General features: G+C 39.4%; 1 protein-coding gene across 1 annotated transcript in view; it reads right to left on the bottom strand.

Moving 5' to 3' along the window:
- CTNNAL1 (catenin alpha like 1) overlaps positions 1-24,838 on the bottom strand; it is a 53,651-nt gene extending 28,813 nt beyond the window's left edge. Inside the window, exons 1-3 of the mRNA XM_084507608.1 lie at positions 24,658-24,838; positions 8,067-8,256; positions 2,986-3,173 (exon numbers count right to left, since the gene is read on the bottom strand). Of these exons, the coding sequence (XP_084363734.1) occupies positions 2,986-3,173; positions 8,067-8,256; positions 24,658-24,783 (504 nt within the window). The 5' untranslated portion in view covers positions 24,784-24,838. The remainder of the gene's footprint in view (positions 1-2,985; positions 3,174-8,066; positions 8,257-24,657) is intronic.
- Between the last annotated feature and the right edge of the window lie 499 nt (positions 24,839-25,337).

Raw genomic sequence — 25,337 nt, 5'->3', positions numbered from 1 at the left:
TGCGGATTATCAAGATACTAAACAAAAAAACATTAGTACTAAATTAGGAATTTTATTATTTATTTCTAAATTGTGCTACTTAAAATGTACATATTTTGTTACAATTGAAGTATTAATAACCCAAAAGCTGGAAATCAAAGCCTAAATTAATAATCACGCTTCAGTCAAATGAGTCACTTATTCTGAACCCTCAAAAACATTTTCTTCAATCTTCCCAATATCAAGAGAAACATTATTACAGGGTTCAGTTTCCATATTTAGCAAAAATGCTATTGTCATGTTAAATGTTAAAGTGAGGATGTAGAAAATAATGTGGGGAAAGGAGAAAACATACAAGTTAAGATCCAACTTTCTTTTCCAAGAATGGAAAAAAACAAACAAACAAACAAACAAACAAAAAAACGAGTAACTATGCTTAATCATTTTTGGTTTAAGCAAATAGAGTACTTTATGAGAATGGTCTTGATTGCAAGAAACCTCTGTTGCAGTTACCCTAGAGCAAGTGTTTCTGTCATGACAAATCTCATCAAGTTAAAATTTCAGTGAGAGCACACACATTTCTATTACAGCTAGTGATTCTGGATATTCCAGCATAACTGGCATTCTAAGGAACTACTTACAGAAACAGTATAAACAACCCTAAATCATCTAAAGTTTATTCATTAAGCTTCTAAAATGCAAAGTATCTGTGGTGTCTCCATTTTTTTTTTTTTAATTTTAAGCTTTCAACATGAAACACACAGACACTAATTAAAATGTACATTTTTAAAATTCAAGGTTAAAATATATATAGAAAAGACTAAGTTTCTATTAATACCTAATTTAGAACTTAGTGTTACACAGCTACTGCTGCACTATGAATGTCACTTTTCAGACTGCCGTTTTAGGCTGACATCACTTCAGGGCACGTCCATATTTTGGTTCAGTCTGCACAGGATAGCAACACCCCCGCTATCTGTCAGTTCCCTATTCATTGTTCTGGTCTCCTAACCAGACAACAGTAAGTGGAGCAAGATGTAAACCTACTAAGTATGATAGAGAATGAAACAAATTTTGAAAGGTAAGAAAGATGTGGGCATGGACTTAGGAAACGTACAAAATCTAAAAATACAGGGGTGCTGAGGATACAGAGGCAGGAACAGAATCATTAGGATCATCAAACAGAGATTACTTTTCTGCAGTAGATCACAAATCCAGGAGATCTCAATCACTTCATCAGTCTATGAAGTTGGATAACCTACCACTATGGCCTTTTTCTATCTTTCACCCTTGGTTGAGTCACTACTCTTGATTCATATGTGGAAGATGATCATTACAATGAAAATGAAACTATTCGTAAAGAGGCTGCAAGAAAAGTGGCACTAAAAGTTTAACATTGGGCATTCGGTCTCTAAGATGAAAATACAGGTGAGATGTTCTGAAAAAGTAACATGATCCATAAAGTCAGCATCTTTTACACTTGATATAAATGATGATCTCACTTCTGCCTTTCTATCCTCTATGCCATATTATACTACACTGTCCCTGAGTATGCACTGCTCAAGTCCCTGCCTACATCATCCCTCTATCACAGTATTTCTTAAAGGGAGAACTGCTTTGCCATCCATCATACCACTACCTGACACACTTTTCAGTGTACTCTCGCAGAGTGTGCCTATATTAGACACTATCATTTGCTTGACTTGGTCCTAGATACATGAATTGCTTTACAGGTTCCATAAACAGAAGCAGACATTCTCAAACACATGTAATATGTGTAGAAAGGAGAATGCAGTGAAATCCAAAAGGCCACAAAGACTACAACAATCACAGTAAGACACACTTTGGAATATAAGACTTCATTTTATATATTGTAATACTTTCCAAATTAAAATCCATTTCTGTACCTATGGTTATTGCACTTGTAACACCATAATACTCAGACATTAATTGTCTGAATGGCTGCAAACAAAGAAGAAAAGCTCAAGAAAGGCAGCAGAAGTTGTCAAATGCACCACTCTGGTTTCTGCTGCAAGAGTAGACCATTTTTTTGAAATAAATATGATGAAACTAATGCCACCTTCCCCAACCACTGGGAGAAGAAAAGAGCACTAAGACAGCAAATCAGTGTTGTTAAGCCTCTGAGCCAGATTGAAGCAGGTAATACATGCAACATGGTTTCTAAATCTTGGGACTCAGTTAAGTGCCTTGAATCTAAAAGCTGCTTAATAAAGAACAGCCTGTCTGGAAAGCAAACTGGGAGAAAATAAGAGAGATATGAAGCATGAGGAGTCAAAAGAAGAAAGAGAGGCTCTGGATTACAAATTGAAAACTAATGGAAGAAAAAAAAAAAAAAAAAGCTGCCTTCTGAAGCTCTAATTTTTCAAACTTTTTTTTTTTTCTATTTTTATCTTAGTACATTTTGAGGGGGGAGGGAGATATTCTGCAGTCAAGACAGTGCAGTACTTGAAATAGATTACACTTGAAGTTAAATGGTCTTCATGCACTATTTAAATCAACTAAGTTTCAAGCCATAAGCTAAACTGCACAAAAACCTTTTAATCTGTAAGGCTCACTGCACTAGCACATACTTTCATCAGCATTCCTCACAGCTTTTTGCCTTAGATACATGCTGAATGGTCTCCTTGTCTTGTTCCTGACAGTAGAAAGATCCTGTCTTTTAGTGGCTTTTATTGGCCTTTATACTACAGCCACTCTTCCCACCTCACAAAAAACTTACACATTTCTTCTCCAGCATGCTAAGTCAATAGTGCAATATGGATCATATAAAATGTAACAAGTCACTGAAAATTTTATTCCTCTTGACTTTATAGTCATTCCATTTCAGATATTTGGTAGGTGGAAATAATGTAAGACATTCATTTTTACCTCTTTATTTTGTACCTCTCCTAGAGATAACAACGAAAATACCACTTCATGTAGCACCACTCTTTTGCATTGGCTGCTGGTATCAGGTAAATAAAACAAAAAAGAAGCTCCAAATACCTTGTTTCTGGAAGTTATTATTTGCTTAATAACAATTCTGTCTGCTAACACCAGCACTTTTGTGACTGAAGAAAGCAACAGCCTTGCAGCTTTTACCACTCCTGTTTTGTCTGTAAAGATTGTTATGTGGCTATCAGATTCCGGATGATCCAAGCTTGCTACATCCGTAAGTTGTGCAATTGTTTCACCTATAAGGAAAAATATAAACAGTTACCATTTCATACTAAGAAAAAAGACCCTGGGGTATATAACTTTTACTTTTGAGGTATTTCAGAGCAATCCACAACTACTCTTTACTTCATTTCACTTCCTTTGGCTGACTGTTGGTGGCACCCTCTCCAAATTTAAATTTAGATGATTCAGTACTGTCTCTTACATCCATCTGTAAGCAACACTAATTTTCTTGCAGGAGTCTATTGATATTTAAGTGGAAGGTATTTCTCCAATTTTAATAGCAAAAATCAAATCAATATCAACTCTTGCAGCACCATCACACTGAAGGAGTAGGATGCAGCAAGTAAATAAATATATATTCCCCTCCATCTTCCAAATTCCAGCTAGTATTCCCATAATTTACGGATTTCATATTCCCATGGAAGTTTTCTGGCATTAGGTATAAAGAGATTCCAAAAAATAATATCCTAATTTATAGGACTGCAGCATGACAGTGAGGCTACTGCACTTTTTATATAAAAGACTATCAAACACTACATTGTCAGAAACAAAAGAGAAAAACAACAATGAAGCACTGATTTTTGGTCCATGAACATCTTTTAGTCAACTAGTATTTAATATAGTAACAGTTAAATAGGGCTATTTGACAACTTTTATTTTTAATGTGGTTAGGAAGTTCACGGTCCAGTGCACTCAATGAATCTTCTTCTTGTCTGAGAAAAATCACAGGACCCTGACCTGTTAAATAATAGATAGTCCTAGATAATAGTCCAATACAGGAAAGGCACAGAGCAGTTTCCTTATTCCACAACTGCAGAAGGACTGCTGAGAGACCAAACACAAGCAAGCTCTGAAATAAGGCATACTTTTTATTAGTGCCCAAGACAAAATGACCAAACCACAGCTAACCTGCAGATCATCCTTGAAGATCATGTCTAGGACATTTGATTGAGTCCCCTAGGATGCATTTCCAAAACCACAACTGAGATAATTCACCTAATCATACGTGATAATCACTTCAAAAATCTGATAAAGCCAGGGCTCTCATATGAAGAACCTGAGGGTGCATTATTAATCTGGAAATGACACATACAAACTCCACGGAACAAGGAAGGCCTGACAGTCCTTCAAAACACAGCTCCACGATTTATACCATTTACGCATAGTTTTTCATAAGTGTCAGGTGATAGGACAAGGAACAATGGACAAGGAATAAAAGGCTTTAACAAATTTAAGAGTGCTCAAACACTGTAAGAGGTGTACAAGTGAAACTGTAGTGTCTCCATTCTTGAAGATACACATCCGTACCAACCTAAGTTATTTTGCGATTCTACGTATCCATTTTAAATCGCTGCTTGTCAGACTTTTTAGTTTATTCCTTCTCTGTACTAAAAGACAAGACAAAAGTAGGAGAGAGCTGTCGCTCCCATTTTACTCCATTTCTTCCTTTAGGGCTATGTAGTCAACTGGCAGAGAATACTGAAAATGTTATGACACTAACTCATTCCTGACATGTGTTTTTTCTTTTAAATTAACCAGTCTTTCCTTAGTTTGGGAAAAAAAATATCACAGATGGGCATCTAAAAATGTGGTTCTTTGAGTTACATTCCACTACTCTACTGTCACTGTAAACACTGACACAGTGCAAGAAAAATGTTAGGCAAAATCTGCTACATGACCCTTTGCAGTGTTTGATGATTCTTTTCCGAGTCAATCAAATTACAAGGTTTATTGCAAGGAAATAGTCATAACAAGTCTGAAACACTTTGGATCACTGATTATACCCTTCACAAGAGTCAGATACTACATCTGTCATCCTTCAAAGCCTCTGCAGGGTGTGCAATTGATCTGAAGACTCACTACTTTCCTCAGCAATTCAGACTCTGAACGTTCTAAATCTTTTAGGCTTGAGATCTATTTTCTATGGCTAACAAAGCTTCCCTTTAATTTTTGAAGCCTCATATAATTTATTGGCTTACAAGGAAGTATAAACAGCTCCACAACATCCTGTCCTAATCACTGAGGACTTTCTGCTGCCCATGCCATATGAACATGGGATGTCAACGTTTCAAAATCCAGCACACAGACATGAAAAATGTGTGCTTTAGCTGCACACGAATCTGCATTACATAAATTTTGTTTCTATTACAGTAAAAATGTTCAGAAGTCCAGAGCTAAGCTATTACTTCACAAGTGACATCACAAACTTCACACTGTTGCTACGCCTTAACGCTTCATTAATGTACATATAATTTGACAACATAGAACATTTTCTTAAGTGATGGAAAGCTCATTCAGGTCAAATTCTTAATTTTTTTTGCTTCCTTTATGTGCATGTGCAACTAGAAACACAGGAAACTTGGAGACCAGTATGATCTCAGTCAACAAGAAGCAGTTATGACTTACAGTGAGAATCCCCTAAAGGCTTCTTCTCCCACTTTTCCCTTCATTTTACCCTCACAAAAATAAAACAAAAGAATTTCACACCTTCCCCACAGAACTCAATAACTGAGGCAAACTACAGCTTCCCATGAGAAGAGCTGATGCATGGTTGGCTGAATTTGTTGTGGGAACTCCACTCCATATAAAGCTTATGCTTGTCATGCATACTGTAATGTGAAAATCCAATATTTAACGGTGACATCTCCAGTGTTGAAGAATGGTTGACACAAAAGCAGAACAATAAGCTGTCAGTTTGGGCTTTTCAAACTAGTCACATTAGCTGACATCTCTCAGGGACGAACAATGTTTCCATGCTGATTCTTTTCTACAATTCAATGTCCTTGGATATAATTCGCCAGGAGATTTTATTGGCTTGCTTGGGAACACCAGAGCTGTTCAAAATGGCACTTGGGCGACTGTGTTCTGAGACTGAATTCGGAGGACAGCTATCCTTAAAAATGTCTCTGCACAAATGGCTCTCTTGCCTTGTCCAACACTTAGCCGTCCACAGAGATAATACAAACACAAAAACAAATAACAAAACAAATAATGGCATCAAACACATATGATATACGGAATTTTCCATGCAAGTCTTCAGTTAGATGTGAAATACATGTACATAGGTCTGAGAGAATAACTGACCCGTGCCAAGGTAAATCTAAGGCTTGACAGAAAAGTAAACAACCTATATCCTCCCTCTTCTATATTGAGGAAATAAAACTTAGAACGTAGAGGAAGTATAACCATTTGGTGAGAGAAAATAGGGCAGCCAGACTATTTTTAGATTCTGAGCTCCTCCTGGATACACTGATGGAGAGCAGGAGGAGAAGCACTTGGCCACAAAAACACTGCCAAGTCAAGAAACAGAGATTCACACTACACTGGTCTTTTAGTAGCTGAGATTATCAATGGGAGCTTTTGGCTTGTCAGCATTTTACTTGGATCTCTGGAGAGAAAAGGAATGCTTTACATAACAAATGGAATGTTTTCAAATTAGGACATTTCTGTTTGCAGCCAAGCTTAGTGGAGCAGCCATGAATCTTCAGTCTGAAGTTTATCTAGAAGAGTTTTTCAAGTAACAAAAACAGTCCTTCATCACCAGTGTGCTTTGTTGCTACTCATTGATGAGGAGTTTTCAGAGGATTTCTTACATTACCATGCCTAATCTGTAAACTTTTTTTTTTTTCTTTTAAGCACAAAACTGGTATTAACTGCACACGCTGAGTGGAGTGTACTAAACATGCATCCCCAAAGTTTGAGGCCAGCACAGGATTTAACAACAAATACACCAGTTAGGACACCAATAGGCAAGTTTCTCAAGGCTTCTGCAGTTACTAAAAAGGTAACAAACAAAATAATAAATAAACAAAAATAAATCACACAAACACCCACAAGTCCACTAACAGATCAATTACAGTAATCCTTGTCTAAGAGTGGAGAATGGCTCCTTCCTGCAGACAAGGCATTAGTGTTGAAGGAAGGGTCATTTATTTGCCATCACATCTGGAAACTCAAGACAGACTTAATGCTTCCTGTGGCTTCAGGGAGACAATCTGTCATGCCAGGAGGTACTTCTGCCTGCTTAAAAGGAAGAACTTCAAGCAGAACTTCCCATTATCTGAAAGTATTTGAAAGAAAACAAACAAACCCCACACCCAAATACCACAAACAACAAAAGGAGCATTATTCAAGATCTGATCTTTTTGAGAGCTGCACTGCAGTTGTAAGAATATTCATTTATGAATAGTCACTAAAACATCATTCAAGGGACATATCCGGGAAGGTGGTTTCTAACATGACACTGACATTCTCTTACAGGATCAGAGGATGCAACCTACTGTTTGCCTAGAGAGGGCCTTCTGAAGGGAGAAGGGTGACAAAGTCAACTCAATCAATTTTACATACTTCAAATTCAATCCATACACCCAGCAAGTCTGCAACAAAAACTGAATCCAGCAAAAAGACAAGCATGGTATGATTTTCATTTTACTGAGGGAAGTCATAGGATGACTGATGTGAGTCATCTTATTGACTCTTGATGAAATATGGGTTGACACTGACCTTCATTCACACATTCAGATTTAAAATGAAGTGATCTCAAATTACTTTATATACTCCACTGTTTTAGCTTGAGAGCAACTCTACGCTTATTTTCTCAACATTCTGCTCTTTGTCTCTAGTAACACCTTACTATAAACAGCAGTCAGGTAATTCCTTGCGGCAAAAGATCAAAGCCAACACACAACTCCATCCACTGGATAAATAAAATGACACAGTGGCTCATAAAATGACAGCATTTTAAGCAAGCAACAAAAATGAGTGACAGATCAGGCCTTGAATGAACCAGAGAGGTTTAAACAATTAAATAACACATTAAAGATCTTACATTATTCCTGGCACTAAAAATGCTGTGCCAAAACTGGCACATGCACAAAAGGTTACAAATTTCATGAGTAACTACATACCTGCTCTCCTTGCCTCGATGCAAGCAACACTCATTTCTTCTTTCAATTCATGGTTTTCGTTGGCTATAGCTTCACCCACTGTAACAAATCTTCCAACTGCCAGGTTAACTGCTTGGCCCACTCGCTGAATTGCTTGCAGAGTCTTGTCTGAACGCTTTGGTTTATCTTTATGATTAATAAGAGTAGTTATCTGTGAACAAGTAAGAGTTAACTTTTAGAACTGTATACAAAATGAGTTTTTGATATTATAGACAAGTTTTGAGCTGTTACTGAACTCAGTAACATACAACTTAGCATACTAATAAAATAAGTGTGGGGTCATGAGTTATCATTTAACTTCTTAGAGAAGAAAAAAAAAAGGAACATAAGTTTGCTCATCTGCTGTGATCTCAGCTTATCTCTGATCTGAAATGAATTGATTTTTTTTTTTCCTCCTACTCACAATATTAAAATAAACTGCCCTAGGTCTCAACAGGCTTTCACATTAAGGACAGACTAGAAGTTGAGGAGTCCAGCTGTAGGCATATCAACACTGTTTGGGGTTTACTAGTATTGGAAATCCTATAAAGTATTTATGCTGCCAGGTGACTAAACACACTCGTCTACTAGGATTTAGGATCTTTGGCTTCTTTAACTGAAATAAGCCTTTCTAAAAGATGTTTTATCCAATTCAATAAGGCAGGCTTTAAGAAAGAACAAGCAGTAACACAGTCTTTACACAAAAAGAAAGACCATTTACCTTTTAGAAACCATCTGAAGCATCCTGTTCTGGCCTATCAAAAAATCCTAAACTCCTAAACCAGAATAAAAGCCATTATTGTTGCCAAAAAAGTTAGTCCTGCTTATCCTTGCCTCATCCCTTCCCCTCCCTTCCCCCCATTTTTGCAATGAATTTATTTGATGTGGGTTAAAATTGAGCTGTGGAGAAGGTGATGTTTATTAGTTTAGTTTTATTCATAATCTGTTGCCCATAATCAGTATTTGGCAGCAAAAGAGAAAATATACAGACTAGAGGTGCTTCTTTCAGTAGCAGTGCAGATTAAAATGCACTGTAGTACTAGCCACATCCTTAGAAGCTTAAAGAAGTCTACTAAGAGAATCACAGAATTATATGAATTAAGTGCTTAAACACCTCGGCTGTATCAGCTTGATCACAGATGTCTGTTCCTCAGAAAAATATGAATCACGATTCATTCATACATTCTCCTAGAAGCTGTATCCGTAATGCTCACATCACATCCAAGGAAAGAGCAGGAAGCAGCGTAAGAACTGTTCTGCTTTGTAATTTAATCAATGCCCAAGGCTTCTGTGTTCTCCTTTCTCCATCTTGTTCCCAAGCCAGGAGCTCCAAAGGAATGCCACTTTCTACAGTTCATACAACAAATTTGTCCCTATATTAGACCCACACCACAGTTCACCAACCTCCATTCCCAAAGCCCAAAAACCCTTGATGTCTCTCCAGCATAAAGACCAGTTTAGGATGAAAACAGTCCTATTAAAGAGTATATCCAAGCATATACGTCAACACTTCCAAGTTCTTTCTAGAGATGGAATGATATTCCCCAAATGGATACCACTCCCAATTACCATCACTTCCGTGGAAATTCAGATGCATGTCAAACAGATGTTAAAAACGCCTGCAATGTGCAGCTCTCCAAATTCCAGCATTGTAGATGCTTTGGGTACCCCAAATACCTGAAGCTAACCTAAGAAGCCCAACTGGCTAACTCCTGACTAGCCATGGACAGTAAATGTCGTAAGAGCATCAGCCCAAATGCTGCAGAAAACCAATTTGACAGAGGGGCACAACTTTCTTTCCTCAACTGATATTAAAGCAAACAGGAACCCAATGTTATGCAAACAAAGGACTAATACAAACCCGTTGAGTTACTGACTTTTCAAAAGTATATAGAATAACAAATAGAATATAAGTTGGATGCACATCCTGGCTATGAGTTTGCCTCCCACAGCATTTTATAATAGCAGAAGTTTAAACACGTTCAGTGCAACCCTGAAAAAATGCATACAGAACTAACACTGCAGAATGAAAGGAATCCCACGGTCTGTTGCAAATCATCGAGGGCATTTTAATCCCATATGTTACTGTAAAGGTACACAAATGACAAAAATCGCTAAGATGTCAGTTACGTTAAGTTGCTTTCATGAAGTGCTACAAAACATTTTTAGAAACACATTCATCTGAGACATGGGTGAACTTCACGATTCTACCACTTCAGCACTCTCTTTATAGGGGTCTTCAGGATTGCACGATTTCAGAAAGAGACACCTCCTATTCCCCACCACGTAAGGTGAAGCAAGCAGCAGCAACTGTTTTGGCAGGTGCCACCGCCAGTGTCATCTAGTCTGTAAACCCACTGAAGGAGTTTCTAAATGCAGATTAAGTTTAGGTTGGACACCTATGGTTACACATGGCAGATGATGCTTTGCAAATATTTCCTGGAATAATGAAGTCCCAACTGGGTAATATAATTTCTTTGGGACTAGCTGCATTAGGGCCACTAGAGGAACTATTTCAACATTAGAAAAGAAGGAAGCTAGTTGACCAACAGAAGCTGGTCAAGAAGTTTGAAACGTACCAAGACATAAACAGCTTCACACCTATTCAAGTGTGATCAACATTATAACATTAGATGTGGCACATGCAGCCTGTGCTGATACAGTAAACTTTGTGTAGGATGCTTTTGATTAAAATATATATATATATATATATAAAGTAGCAAGCAGCTCCTGAAATAGGAGTAGGTAATTCCTAATAAAAGAACAAGGTAGAGAAATGCATGAAATACAGATCAGCTAAGGGAATAAAGGCTCTTTTGTTCTAGAATCCCATGGGAATGGTGTCAAGCTGAGGCAGGGGAGGTTCAGGCTGGACATCAGGAAAAGCTTCTTCACCGAGAGGGTTGTCGCACACTGGAACAGGCTCCCCATGGGCATAGTCATGGCACCAAGCCTGTCGGAGTTTAAAAGTCTTTGGACTGTGCTCTCAGTCATATGGTCTGAATTTTTGGGTAGACCCATGTGGTCCCAGGAGCTGAACTCAATGATCGTTATGGGTCCCTTCCAACTCGGGATATTCTATGATTCTATGACTCTAGTGTTTACGGATGTTTTAGATTATAAAAAATTACTTTTTCCCTCTATAGGGCTGTGACTCACAGCCTATCCAGTGGCAATCAGGCCAGAACCATTACTGCTGTGTTTCTTGCTTGTTTTTTTATTTTTAAATAAAATCCCCTATGACTCCAAGAACATTATCTAAGCTCTGCTTTAAGCTTAAGACCTCCCAGATATTTAACTTGCTGTATACGGACCACGCATCACGCAGTCACTAACACTTGTGGTGTTTGGGCAGGAGTTAAGAACTGAAGAGATTACCTGCAAGCCTCTTTGAACAACAGCAATACACTGCATGTTGTTTACCTAATAATTCACCAGTCAGGTGCTAGAAAGGAAGCAGTCCTTTTGATAATACTTATATTCTGTTGAATAAGGACTCATAATTTATCCATGGCATGCTTGGATGAGACTTAGATGATCAGCTGAAGGATTGTGCTTTCTCAAAAAATTGTCTTTTACAATCTTCAGTCACTCGTTATGAGCAGCCCCCGGAAAACTGTCTTTTCCCACAACTTTATTGAAACTAACATACAGTCATAATAGATCAAGATGTACTTGATATTTAAGGAAACAAGTTCAACGGTGGCACTTTTCAAGCAGCTGTTTTCAAAGCTTTTGGAGAGCCTTCAGATAGTGATATTTAAGTTGTTCTATGCCTCATGCACAGGAAGCATCATGACAGCATGCTTAGCTAAAAATATTCTGATGTCTATTTATTATCAGTGTAATTAAGTCTTGCATGACAGAATAAAGTGATACTTCAGAGATTGGGTTTCAGGAAGTATTTATAGGCTACTATATATAACACCAGCGGAAATGTAGCTATTTCACAGCCACTCCCACAAACAGAAGTTAAATTGGGAAATCAAGTTGGAAGGTACCCTACACACCTCCTTACACACAGTGTACGTAGGATGATTTAGACTTGCGTGAGTAATATTTGTTATTGCCTCACACTAATCAGTTTTCCTGCTGGAGCAAATATTTAAGGTGTTTTCTCTATGCAGTTGAGATCAGCTATTACCCCCTAGCATCCTTAGGATAACAGCTCCTCTTACATTTTGTGTATTTTCACATCTGTATCTTCCATTAAGCTCACTTAGGTTAGAAATCTCTTTTTGACAGAAGTGTAATAGCAACAACGGGTCAACAATTTTTTATTGCAATAATTTTGCAATAGCAAAATGGGTCAGCCACACACATTGCTCTAACACCCACATCTGCTACAGAACGCAACCTCACTTGAGAGTGCACCAAAGCAGCAGCTGGCATTTGACATTCAGCCCATCTGGGCTACCAGCAAAACTGCCAGGGAGGCTTCTGTCACAAAGGACAAGCCTTAGGGAACTTGAGAAGTTGACAAGAACTACATGCTTATTCACCCTAAAAATCAAAAGTGTTAAAATTAAATGCACGTCCAGACATTACTGAAAGCCTTACTAACCATTTTAAGCACTTGTGTATGTGATATATATATATATATGTATAAGAAGTCTAGCTAACGTGCAGATTTTTTTTTATTATTTATTTAAGAATTGGAAGGCCTTATCTTCCTACTCAATTTTTCTTTGTAGGAATTCATCTTTGAAAGTTTTCAGAGGCTGGAAAAGATTAACCAAAATAAAATTCTGTATGCAATTAGAAAGCATCCAAAGGAGGCATTACAAAGATGGTGAAGGGTCGAGAGGGCAAGACGTATGAGGAACAGCTGAGGTCCCTTGGTTTGTTCAGCCCAGAGCAGAGCAGGCTGAGGGGAGGCCTCATGGCGGCCTGCAGCTCCCTCACGAGGGGAGCGGAGGGGCAGGCGCTGAGCTCTGCTCTCTGGGGACAGCGACAGGACCCGAGGGAACGGCATGGAGCTGGGACAGGGGAGGGTCAGGCTGGGGGTTAAGGGAAGGTTCTTCACCCAGAGGGTGATTGGGCACTGGGACAGGCTCCCCAGGGCAGTGGTCACAGCACCAAGCTGCCAGAGTTCAAGAAACATTTGGACAACGCTCTCAGACATTGTGTTTATTTTTTGGGTGAACCTGTGTGGACCTAGGATCTGGAATTAGTGATCCTTGTGTGGGTCCCTTCTGACTCAGGATATTCTGTGATCCTATGAAATGCAACTGCATTAACTCCTAGTGAGCTAATTGACTGTATACACCCATATTCAGTTTACCCTGAAAACAGTATTTGAGACCACTGCCTCTGCTTTATGAACACTTGAAACAGAAGTTTCTTCCACACATTACTAAGGGGCAACCAACATCACCTTGCAGAAGTTGCACAGAGCTCAACACATGATTCAGGACCTCAAGTCACAGCTTCTGTAAGAAAACAGCTTCCAAGAAGTGGTATGATCCCACTATCCATATTAATGTATTTTCCTCATACTGCCTGCAGGCAGTATGCAAAGGGCAGTAAAAATATGCTGCATGTCCAAGACTGCTGAGTTCTGTTAAACTTGTAGTACTGCGACTGTTGCAGTCGCATCTTTACCTGAAGGCTTTCCAAAAGCATCTTCTCACTGCTTTGGTACACGCCTTTCATAAAAGCCTTCAGGGAAGCTAATGAATTAAACCACTTTAACAACCTAAGCTGGTTCACTTATCTACAGGGAAATGCTTGGAGCAGCCTCTGGCAGTCTTTCACACCTAGTGCCTAACAAGCTGATAAGCTACCTCTGGAGAGGAAGAAGGAAAAACAAAGAGCAGGCAGTGACAAGCAAAAACTGACAAGCAACAAAAGAGCCCTCCCAACTCAGATTATTGATCTACCTAACCGATTACCTCCAACGAGGGCTAAGCAAGGGTGCCTAGAAGGAAGAAAAAAAAAAAAAGAGAGAAAAAGAGGTAAATGAGGTACTAGCTAATTACACTCATATCCAGAGTTTTGGTTAACTGCAAATCATACTTTTAATTTAAAATGTTTGTGTACTTCTCATGCATAACAGCTTCAACACACAGAAAACATCATTTGGAAGGGGTCGGAACAGCCCTCTTCAGCTCGTTCAGATCTGGGCTTCAAAACCTCCTTCAGACCTCTCTTTGTAAAGTTTGCCAAGAAAGGCAAGAGTACACAATTTCTAATTTGAATACACACCTCGGATTATTAGCATCATTACTATTCACTTGTTACACATTCTTGGAATTGTTTAGAGAACAAAAGAAAGGACTGAATTCATAGCATGGCCGTACTATAGCAGTGAATGCACTTTCTTTGTGCCAAACGCATTCCTAGAAATCCAAGGGTCCTTTAAACTTCAAGATCTAAACCAAATGCCAACAAAATGATTATCCAAAAAGTGAAGATACAGGTGACATTGTTAAATTGACTTTTATGACACTCATTTATTTCCTCCAGCCTGTTTTTTTTTTTTTTGGCAGTTGCAGGAGCTCTAGGGAAAGAATAAATACAACTCACACTACTATAAGACATTATGTGGAATTTATAATACTTTAATAATACTACTAAAATGACAGTTATAAAGGAGAATTATAAAGGAGAAATAGACTTGCTTTTTTAACATTCACTTTCCAGACTCCTTTAAAATCAGGGAACACCAGTGATCCACAGATACAAGGCAGAAAAGTAAAGCAAAACTGATGTGCACTCCTGCCGTTCCCCAACCACCTCCCTCCCCCCAGAACAGCAGCAGCAAAGAATCCCTGAAGAACGTTCAGCAATGCTTGACCACTGATCAAACAAAGCTAACTTTTTCACTCTCACGTGCCTTACAAGTCAGAGGACTGCCTTATCTTCCCCCCAACAAAAAGCGTCTTCAGAATTTCTATAGAAATGAGTGACAGCGGCAAAGATCTTCATTTTCAAACAATCCAAGTTCCAGTTTCCTACACATCTTTTCGAAAAGAGAAGTTTACAGACTGAAATTTGCACTTTTGAGCAACTTGACACCTATAAGTTAGCAAAAAAAAAAAAAAAAAAGAAAATCCAATCTAACCTCTTCAAATTATATATGTGCATCAAGTACATTGATCACAGAATGAGTTTACCTATCCTGAAACACATCCAAGGATAAAACAGCCTTTAATGCCCTTTCCTTTGTAAACTGGCCTTCTAACAAGCACCATCTTGAAGCTTTGCTGAAGTGCACAACTGCCTCATTAGAAAAGTGAACTTGAACTAACAAACAATTGGTCTTAGGGATGTGCAAGCCAGCAAAAGTGCATTTTCCTCCCCTCCTGTTGTTCAATATCTTCTAACCTAAATGGGTAGATTTCATAAACAAAACTATTACCTTTTTTTTTTTCTTTTCTTTTCTCATTTTGCACCTAGAAATCCTGGGCACAAACAAGTCTAAGAAAACAAAACCAACTCAGATGGAAGCTCGTTGTTTAAAGCATACTTTCAGATGTGGTCAAAACAGATGTAGACATGCTTTCAGCACCAGAGAGATGTAAGTCTCAAAAAGAAATCAATTTACTAATACTATCAGGTAAACCTAAAACCAGAGACTGAACGTCAAATAATTATTTAATTATTGTGGCTTTCCTGTCAAACTTTAACTTGCCTTTGTTAGCGTACTTAAACTTCTATTGCTTGTGCAAACAATGCCCAAGACAACTTGGAACTTCTTATTTAGAAAAAGTCACTGTTGTGGAACTAAAAATTCAGGTACTGTAATGTTGGATATATCAGGAACAACATTGATACTGCCTGCAGTTGAGAACTCTTTCATTTCAAGTTGGGACTGGCTCCTGGAGATGTAGAAAAAGTTGTTAGCCCCATAGGCAGCTTCACTGGTATGAATACCAGCCATTCACTGCGGGCTGCAGACAGGATGGTTCTTCGGGCCTTTTTTTGAGAAAGCTTCTTTAGCAGCTTTTGGCATACCACTTCAATTCAGAGAAACACCTGGCATTTCTTCTTGAAAAGCACATACTTGCCTAGGGATTAACAGAGAAGTACAGTGTACACTGGAAAATGCTTTGCATATGCAACTATTATCCACTTAGAGGAGTGTAAAAAAAAAAATAAAATACCAACAACAAAACAGAACTTGCATATAATTCAGGAACCATTATGTTAAGGGCAACAAAAATTCATTCCATTGTGAAATTTAAGAAAATTTAAATGCAACTCCAAAATTCAATAACAAACTTTGAGAATAAAAGGAAACATTCTATACACCGGTTAACTTCTATGTTTAATTATGTGTAATTTTGGACAATATTTCCTTTCTAAACAATTTTGACACCTGTGCTTTGAATAAACCCCCCCCCCACTTACGACATTATTTTTCTAGAACTCATTTTTAACTTCATTCTTATTTGAAAATATGTAATAACTTATATGTTTAAAGTGTTTTATGTGTTTATAAGTGATTCTGCTTAGTACAAAAAGTCAATACAAAAGTCTTCTTCTAGAACAAAGGCAACTGTGTAATACTTTATTTTTCTGTATACCTCTGAAAGAACTGTAGTATTTGCTCATAAATGGTGTTTGATTATTCATTTTATGTATAAAAACAAAGAAATCATCCCATTCACTGTTTAGAGCAAATTAACAGTTACAGTTCGGTCCAGACTCTGCATTACTACTCAGTTACCCCACTAGCTTTAAGCGAGGCTATTGATGAAACACTGTACAACTCAGTGAGTAGAAATGATTGTTAAAGGCTCTGGCTAGTAAGGATTATGTTTTGCCAATTAATTCATAAACAGAAAATAATCCATGCTAAAAGCAATAGGCTCATGCTACCATACAGCAATTTTATTAAACTATAATCAGAGTTGTTTGCAATCATTAATTCATAATTCATCCTTTGGGGATTTCCGTACCTAATCTGTCTAAAACCATCTGTTAACAATGCTGAATAGCAAGAAAGCTGCTCTCATTCTTTTTGTGCAGGATCATTGTGTGTCAGCTTTGATTTAAAATTCATTCTGCTGGAGAACTCCAAAAAAAAATTTGTTTAATCTATAGGAGAGCCATTAATCTGATCTCAAAAGTGTAAGAGAGAAGCTTCCACTGAAAAAGAGCAGTTGATTTTCAGCTATGTCAGTATGAAGAACCTTACTTCAGCTGCTTGAAGTGCTACTCTTATTCAGTTCTACCAGAGCTTAAGGTACTGAAGGTCATACCAGAGGTATCGAGTTTAACTCAAAGCCAGTTTCACCATTCAAGGGTTCATCGAATGGAACAAAAATCACAGTTTTTTCCACGGCTGTGGTGTTGTTGTTGTAAGCATTCAAATGTAAGTTTTTCCTGTAAAGTAGATTATCATTAGTGATACTAATTATCACCAGTAATTAGCATAATATAAAAAAGAACATTCTGGACAGGTAAACAAAATTATAATGTATTCCTGTGTTCCTCAGCATAGTTTAACAACCACAACCGTAACTGACCAGCTATGTCCCTTTCACTGTTTCCTAATAACCTAGCTTCAATCACTAAACAGCTGTCAATTAAAACTAGCCTCTGTAAAGAGAAACCTGCAACTACATCAGCCCAGAGACGCAATTGCGGGTGGACTGTGACTGAAGGAATCACAGGATCTACAGTCAGATGACAAACTCGTATGTTTAACTTTCCTACAGAAATCTGAGACAAAGAAGCAGGCTCCTTAAGGGACATAGGGAACCTCATGTAGACTGAGGAACAGCAGAACTGCTGCAAGCTTTGTTGTTTGCATAAAGTAGAAGAGTTGTAACACAGAATACACACAAACTTAATCCACAACACCTGTGGAGCCAAAGGGAAGAGAAGAGTCAATGAGTTAGTCACTAATTGAAACTAATGAGGTACAACCCTGTAAACAAGCAGCATACCACATGCTTCCAGACTCAGCAGCAGAGTTAACACGTACGACTTCTTCCACAGCACAGTTTCTCTGCAGCGCTAAAACAGGAGGTTTTCTTCACTCGGTACAAGTTACAACGCAAGCCTCTACACAGCAATTCATAATTTCATTAGACTTGGCACTACTGTTAAGTACAGTCCCTACCAAATTAATTTACACAGAAGAAAATCCTGGAAAAATGGAGAAGCAGCTGCGCAAAGCTAGCAAGTTAGTGGAAATTTTAAAGTACTGAAGGAGAAAGACTAATACACAAGAAGCATTTAAGAGGAGCACTCTTGTTTTCTTTCCTCAAATATGCTGAAGAAAGCAGTGGGTTTAAGACAAATATGGATTACCCTACTTTTTTCCCAAAAGGAAATTTCCAAAAAGTGCCGTGAGGAACAAATCCCAAGCCTTGGCACCATCTTGGAACAAGATCAGCCAGCAACATAAAAAACCTTTAGAACACTGCAGGTGGCCTAGAGGTACCAAAAATGCCTAGTGAAACAAGACAGGCACAGGACTTGCTGGAACAAATCTTAGTGCATCTGCTACATGGGAAATGCAAATACGTTGAAATGGGTAAGAGCTTGGACTGAATACTGAAGTTCAGGAATGAGAGTACACATTCTTAAGTTTAAGACTGTTGTCCAGAGAATGTATGAGACATGAGTGTATGAAAGATGCTTCAACAGTCTCTAAACGAAGAAGAGATAATTATTTGGTTTGCAAAAAGCTCAGACATAGGTCTGTAAATGAGCCTGTAGTTCAATACAATGGTACAGTTACAGGACATACACAAGACTAACGCATGATGCAGATGAAAAGCAAGAAAAACTTTTCCAGTTTTTGCAGGCTTTTAAGAATAAAAAGCTAGCGATAGCAAGTTGGAAGTATGAGTGCTCTTAAAATATGCCTCTGTGTTTTAAAGTTGTCAGTGAAAGCCCATTAAGGCAAATCCATGACTGAATAACCTCCAAGATAACCAGTTTCACAGCTGTCAAATTTAGAAGAAACAAACACTTGTAGGAAGATATTATATGTATCTTTTCACCTATGTGATGCAACAATCTTTCACAGATGTTTTGGCCAGTGTTGGCACCATACATGCATACATTTGCAGAACTGTCATGAAGCTCCTTAAACAAATCCAGAAAAAAAATGTCCCTCTTTAAAGACACATACTAACATCCATATCCACAAGCATTGTGGATCTACCTGAAGGTGAGCTGCTGTTCCAAGTTTTGCAGCTACTGCTGCAACAGGAACAACCTAGCAGTTTCCAGGCACTTGAGGACTTTTAAGCCAATGAAACCACAAAACAGCTTTCTCAAACACAGAGTTAGTCCACAGATAGCATTCAAAGTGTCATGGAATGGTGGCATACTGAACTCAATGTCTACAGTTTAACATAGCTCTGTTAGAAGTCTTCAATAGACTGTTTAGTTGCATGAAGAGTAACAGCAGTACCACTAAAAGTAACTCACCAGCTCTTGCCATCCATTTCTTCAGGAGGTTAAGTCTCATATACTTGGTTACTTCCTTAACACAGCTTTGCCTCAACCCTTTGACAATAAGAACAGTGGAGCAGCTACTCTTGTGCTCAGCTATGAAAGAAAGTGAAGAAATCCCTACACCAGAAGGCATCTTTGTGATCTGCTCAGAGAACCTCTGTGGAATCAAAGTGACAGTAGAAAAGGCTGTTACAAATTTTGTGTCAATTCAGCTTTATAAATTGAAAATATGAAAACATGAAAAATATTAGATACAATGAACTGGTACAACTTGCCAACATTAGATGTCATTCACTAATATTTCAAGGAACTCAAAGATGCCACAGATGATACCAACTTTCTCATGTCACTTAAAACTAGATGGATAGTTGAGGTATGGATCTTGCCTGACACATTGACAAAGAAAATGAGGAAGAGCAGAAGTAGTGGAAACCTGAATAAATATGATGTGCTGGGAAAAACTCATGGTGTTTGTTAAGGGAAATCCTGCCTCGCAAAACAACCAGAGCTCTCTGTAGAGATCAGGGATTTTATGGATAAGGATGGACTCTGCTGAAAGAGAACTAGGAATCGTTTGGTATGAACAAGTTCATACCAAAGGTTTCAAAGAAAACCAAGAGAGTCTCTGAACAAAAGATACTCTGCACGAATATTTAACTAATTAAGAGACAGAATGAGAAGAAGGAAGATGGAGTAGGAAGGCAGAAAGTAAATGATTGCTTATTGTAATAGAGGGAGAACACTGATGGAGTTTCACAGAAACCTGTGCCGGGACAGGGCTTATTCTGTGTTATCACAAGGAGGGGAGATAAGCTGGTAATAAAACAATTCACAGTTCACATCCTTGCTGAACAAGCTGGCCCATCATCCCAACTTCCAGATCATTAGTAAAAACATTAAAGCTTAAGAACAAAACAAAAATGTCAAATGGGCCCTGTAACAGTGTTGGATGCCACTGGTAACAGACTGCCAGCTGTTGTTTTTTTTTGTTTATTTGTTTTTTTTACCACTGGTCACCACTCTTTGAGCCCGACACTCCAACCAAGTTTGACCTACTCTATCACATTACCTTTTCAGTATATAGTATATAGTTCATTGATTTATTTGCAAGGCTACTAGGATGATAAGGATTCTACTGACATTATTATGAAAGAAACAGACTGCTATGCTTCAGTTTATCGACTTCATCCACACTGTAATACTGTGTGAGTTCTACTTCCTGCTCTCCACCTTGACCATGGAAAACAAAAGATATAGCAGAAACTTTTTTTTTTTTTTTAAAAGGCTAAAGAACTACGATTAAGTATTAAACAAATGTAATGAACAGTTTACATAAGGAACATCTCCAAGTAACTTTAGACTAACCTTTAAAAACGTATTTGAAAGTGGGATGATAGAAATTTAGGAAAACTTTATACCACTGAAGAAAAATGATAAAGATCAAGTGGGCAATGTCTCTTCCAATGAAGAAGTAGAGAGCAAATAAATATAGGTGGTAGGAGCAAGATCCAAAAGGAGAAGAAAGTGGTTCATCATACAAACAGGTACTTGACAGCTCTAAACTCCTATCCTCAGGTTGCTGCAAATACTAGAGGTTTACGTGGGCCCAAGAAAATACTGGGCAAGACCACAAAAGAGAAATCTACTGATGATCCTAAAAAACAGAAGCTACATACAGTTTGAGAAGTCCTTACTAACTGGGAGAACGTCCAAAGACATAATCGCATTTGCTTGCCCTGTTCTCAAACTCCCCTATGCATCTGACAGGGACAACAAGATAAAGAAAAGATCACTGATTCTATGCTGACCTGTAGCTTGATCCAGTGTGGTCACTCCAAAGTCATGCCTTCAATCTGAAAACTACATCAGTGAGCTTTTCACATACATGGGAAAGCATCAGTTGGTGGTTCTTCCTGGGGCTCTAACACATAACTCCAGATACTTCTGGAAAAAAACAGGACTCTGGCAGAACACTATGTACATTATATAATATTTACTGAAATGGGAACTATTTTAGCTTGCTTCAGAGAAACAATGCCATAATAAAGAACAGGCTTGTTTTTCTCATTCTCAAGGCACATACCACTAATTTATTCAGAATCCAAGACTGACGGGAACAGAAGTCAGCAACATGGACTTGTTGTTGTTGATGTTTTGTTTGTTTGTTTCTTAAGTTATTTAGGCATTGAATGCATTGGTCAAACAAATTCCAAAACCTCTAGTGATATCTTCCATAACTATGAAGTTGGAAAAACATGTTCAGTAACATGGGGGCACACAAACATTTTCCAAAGTGTCTGTAACAAATGGGCTTTCTGAATATAACGTAGCTAGCTGTGATCCCAGAGGCCTACACACAGGCAGATAGGTTACCTTCGACTCTGAAAAGTGACTTTCTTCTTTCAGGAATGCAGGCAGAGCTCAAAGTTTCATCTCTGAACTTTTTCAAGTGCCTTACCATGAAGGCTTATAGAAAGCTATTCTGCCTTTTATCAGAATGCCTCCCTGGAACAGATCCACCCAGACAGGCTCCTCTCCAGCTGTGAGGATACCTGATAACCGCTAGACAAGCGAGCAGGTACATAATGGCAGCTGAGGAAGTCACTGGTGGAGCCACATCCTGGAAAGTGCTTTTTCCCTCATCTTTGCCTTTCCTCAACTGTTTAAATGACTTGTTATTAAGTGAGTCAGTGCAGACCATGTTAAACACCCTTCCTGACTTGTGTTGCCAAAAACTTTCCATAAAAAAAAAAAATAACATAATTAAACTGGAAATGGTAGCAGCAGTGAAGAGCAAAGGAGATGTAAACGGTAGTGTTCATGTGAAACACAGAATTAAAGGCACCTACCCAGAGTAAGAGTTTTTGCTTTTTTTTTTTTTAAACAAAGTGGATTTTGACCCATAAAACCGTATTTTCTGAGCTGCATGCCAAATAGTTTGCACAACACTGTAGAATAATTCTCTCCACAGTACAGCTAAGTGGATAGCTAAAAAGAAGTGTTAGCAAATATGCTTACTACTGTGGCTTAAGTCTGCAGTTTTCTTTTGTCAGTTGTGGCACAATCAAAAAAAGGGAAGCATGAAGCTATGAATAGATCTACATAAAATGAAGATCTGGTTCAACAATGTAAATACTAAATTAAAAAAAAAAAAAACTTACTAATAAACATATCCAGTAGTGATTCTAAGGGCAGTTTCCCCTACCAGGAAACAAGAATCTCTTACCGCTGCTGGTAGTAAATATACTCTGATACCGAATAGTCTATAAGTAAAGCAAGCTAGAAAGTGCAATTTTTTCTTTAGTTGCAAAGTAGAAACAAGTAAACAAACATACATTTGCAGTATTGCATGAATTAAAAACAATCAATGCAGCTTTTTTCAGTTTGCTTAAAAAAAAAAAAAAAAAGGAAAGAAAAGATTTAGCTAAACAAGGGAGGTTGAAAGCCAGTTTCTTAGAATAGCCTGTAATTTCTTCTTTGCTCAAAAGCAGTAGTGAAAAGCAGTAGCAACATTCTACTTTTTTTTTCAGTGGTAAACAAGTATCACATGGCACTTCCCAGCTTTTTACCAAATGGTCAACTATGAAGTTAACTTCACAGCAAGAACAAAAGTTCCCTTTGCAACTGTACTTCGTACAGGCACACGTAAAAGAAGTCCTGCAGTTACTGTGGATACACAGCTTATGAAGAACATAAGAAACACATTTTAAGAAACAGAGTAACCTACAAACATCATTTCTGCAAAAATATTCAAAGAAAGCAAGCTAGTGAGATCCCTACTTTAAAAAATCTCCATATCTCTACTAAGAAATCTCCATGAAACAGTGAAGGAGGAGCAGGTAAATCTGTACAGCCAGTAAGTAGGGCATTCTATCTGGCAAGTTTAGTGAACTGCTGCTGACACCATCAGCAAACAGAGCTCAGCACTCACACTTCAAGGGAACAAGCTTGTTTGAAGTTTGGAGCACTTTAGCAGGAAAAGAGTAAGCTCCGAGCATTCAGAAACGCTCAGACACTTTATACGGCACGTAGTGGAAGTGAAAGATTTACTTCTGGAAAATGCAGTCATGGGTTTTGTGGTCATTAACAAAATCACACATGGCATATTCCACTTGCAGGGAATCCACAGAGGAACAAGACAGCCTTTCTCAAGTTGTATTGCTGGAAAATAAGGATGCAGAAGTCTGTTAACAGTAAGGCTTTAACATAAGCAATTAAGTCCATCCAGCCTTTGCAATTGGAAAGGTTTTTGTTTGCTCCTAAGCTTCCTGAAAGGGGTCACCTTATTTTACCTCTCTCCATTGTTTCAGGGGTAGAAAGCTGACTGAGCTCTGTCATTAATTTCACTTTGCCTTGGAACAAGGGACTGAATCCCTGAGATGGGGTTCTCTGAACTGACTGGGTTTTCTTTGGAGGAAGGCGAATTACCATGGCAAGTGCAGAACCCCAAAAGCCCATCACAAGCCTCTCCTGCAGCCCGGCTGCACGAACACAGGACAAGGCTTATGCCAGTTTGTTTCCAGCCGTGCAGGACAGTAGGAAGACAACTCGGCATCACCAGGACCAGCGCTTTTTGGGTCGCTGCTACACATCCCTTAAGGGTTCTGTGCAGATTGTGTAGACAGGTTTCGACTTACTTTTTACCATCAGCTTTCACAAACGCTACAAAGTAAACGCTGCATGTTAATTTCACTCATTGTTTTTCAAGGCAGAGCGGCTGCACCGGGCACCTCAAACTCCAGTTTTGTAAGCAGAGAGCGAGGAGAACTAACAAACAAACAGACCCCGCTTCCACACAGCCACCCGCCAGACCGCCGAAAAGCCAAACTTTTCCCTTTTCAACCTCGCTCAGGGCAGCGTGGGACCCTCTGCGAGGCCCCTGAGGCTGCTTTTAGACATTATTTAACTTTTAAAATCCACCTATTTCCTTGGGGGGGAAGCGAGCCCCCCGCACCCCACAGCCCCATCCCGGGGCTCCAACCGCCCCCCGGCGGCCGTTACGCAACGGCCCCGCGACCTTGCGGGGTAACTTCGGCGCCCCGGAGTTTTCATTTTAATTTTTAATTTTTATTTTTCCCCCTTTGTCGGGCGGCAGAAGCATCCCCTCGGACACACGGACAGACAGCCCGCAGCGAGCGGGGGGCTCTACCTGCGACACCAGCGGCACCAGCGTCTGCTCCACCGAGCGCGTGCGGATCTCCAGCCCCGCGTCCGCCCCCAGCCCCGACGAGGACGACGAGGAGACGCCGCTGCTGCTGCACGGGGACGTGGCCATGGCGGGCAGCACGACCACACGACAACGACAACGACGACCACCGCCTTCCTCCTCCTCCTCCTCCTCCTCTTCGCCCCTCCAACTCCGCTGCCGCCCCGCCCCCCGCTGCCTTGCGCGGGCTCAGCCCTCAGCTCCCCCCCTGCCCGCCCCTCGGGACGGGATTTAAAGCGGCAGCGCCGCTCCTCATGGCCCCGGCCCCGTCCCCGTCCCCTCACGCCGCCCCCGTGCCCGCATCGCCCCCACACGGATCAAGGGTCTTGTCCCGGGGGTCCCCGCCCGGCTGTGGGGACCTCCCGGGGAACGGGAGCCGGCCTGCTGTGGGACTCGGGTTGGGCCCGGCCTCGGTGCCGAGTCGCGTAGTCTGTGGTTGAATAAATAAATAAAAAGTACTCGAAGAGGAATAAAAGTTGTTCTCCGTGTGTTTGTTTCGTGTTCTGGTTTTGGAATGGGCTGAACTCGCTCCCCAGCACCAGAGCGCATCGTCCCGTGAAGGTCTCCCCATCCAATTCGTCTCCGTTTGGTCCCACCAAGGCACGTCCACACCAACCTGTGGT

Source organism: Aythya ferina (genome assembly GCF_964211825.1).
Source record: "Aythya ferina genome assembly, chromosome: 2".
Lineage (NCBI taxonomy): Eukaryota > Metazoa > Chordata > Aves > Anseriformes > Anatidae > Aythya > Aythya ferina.
The sequence above is the reverse complement of the archived record's forward strand: the minus strand, read 5'-3'. Positions and strand labels throughout refer to the sequence as shown.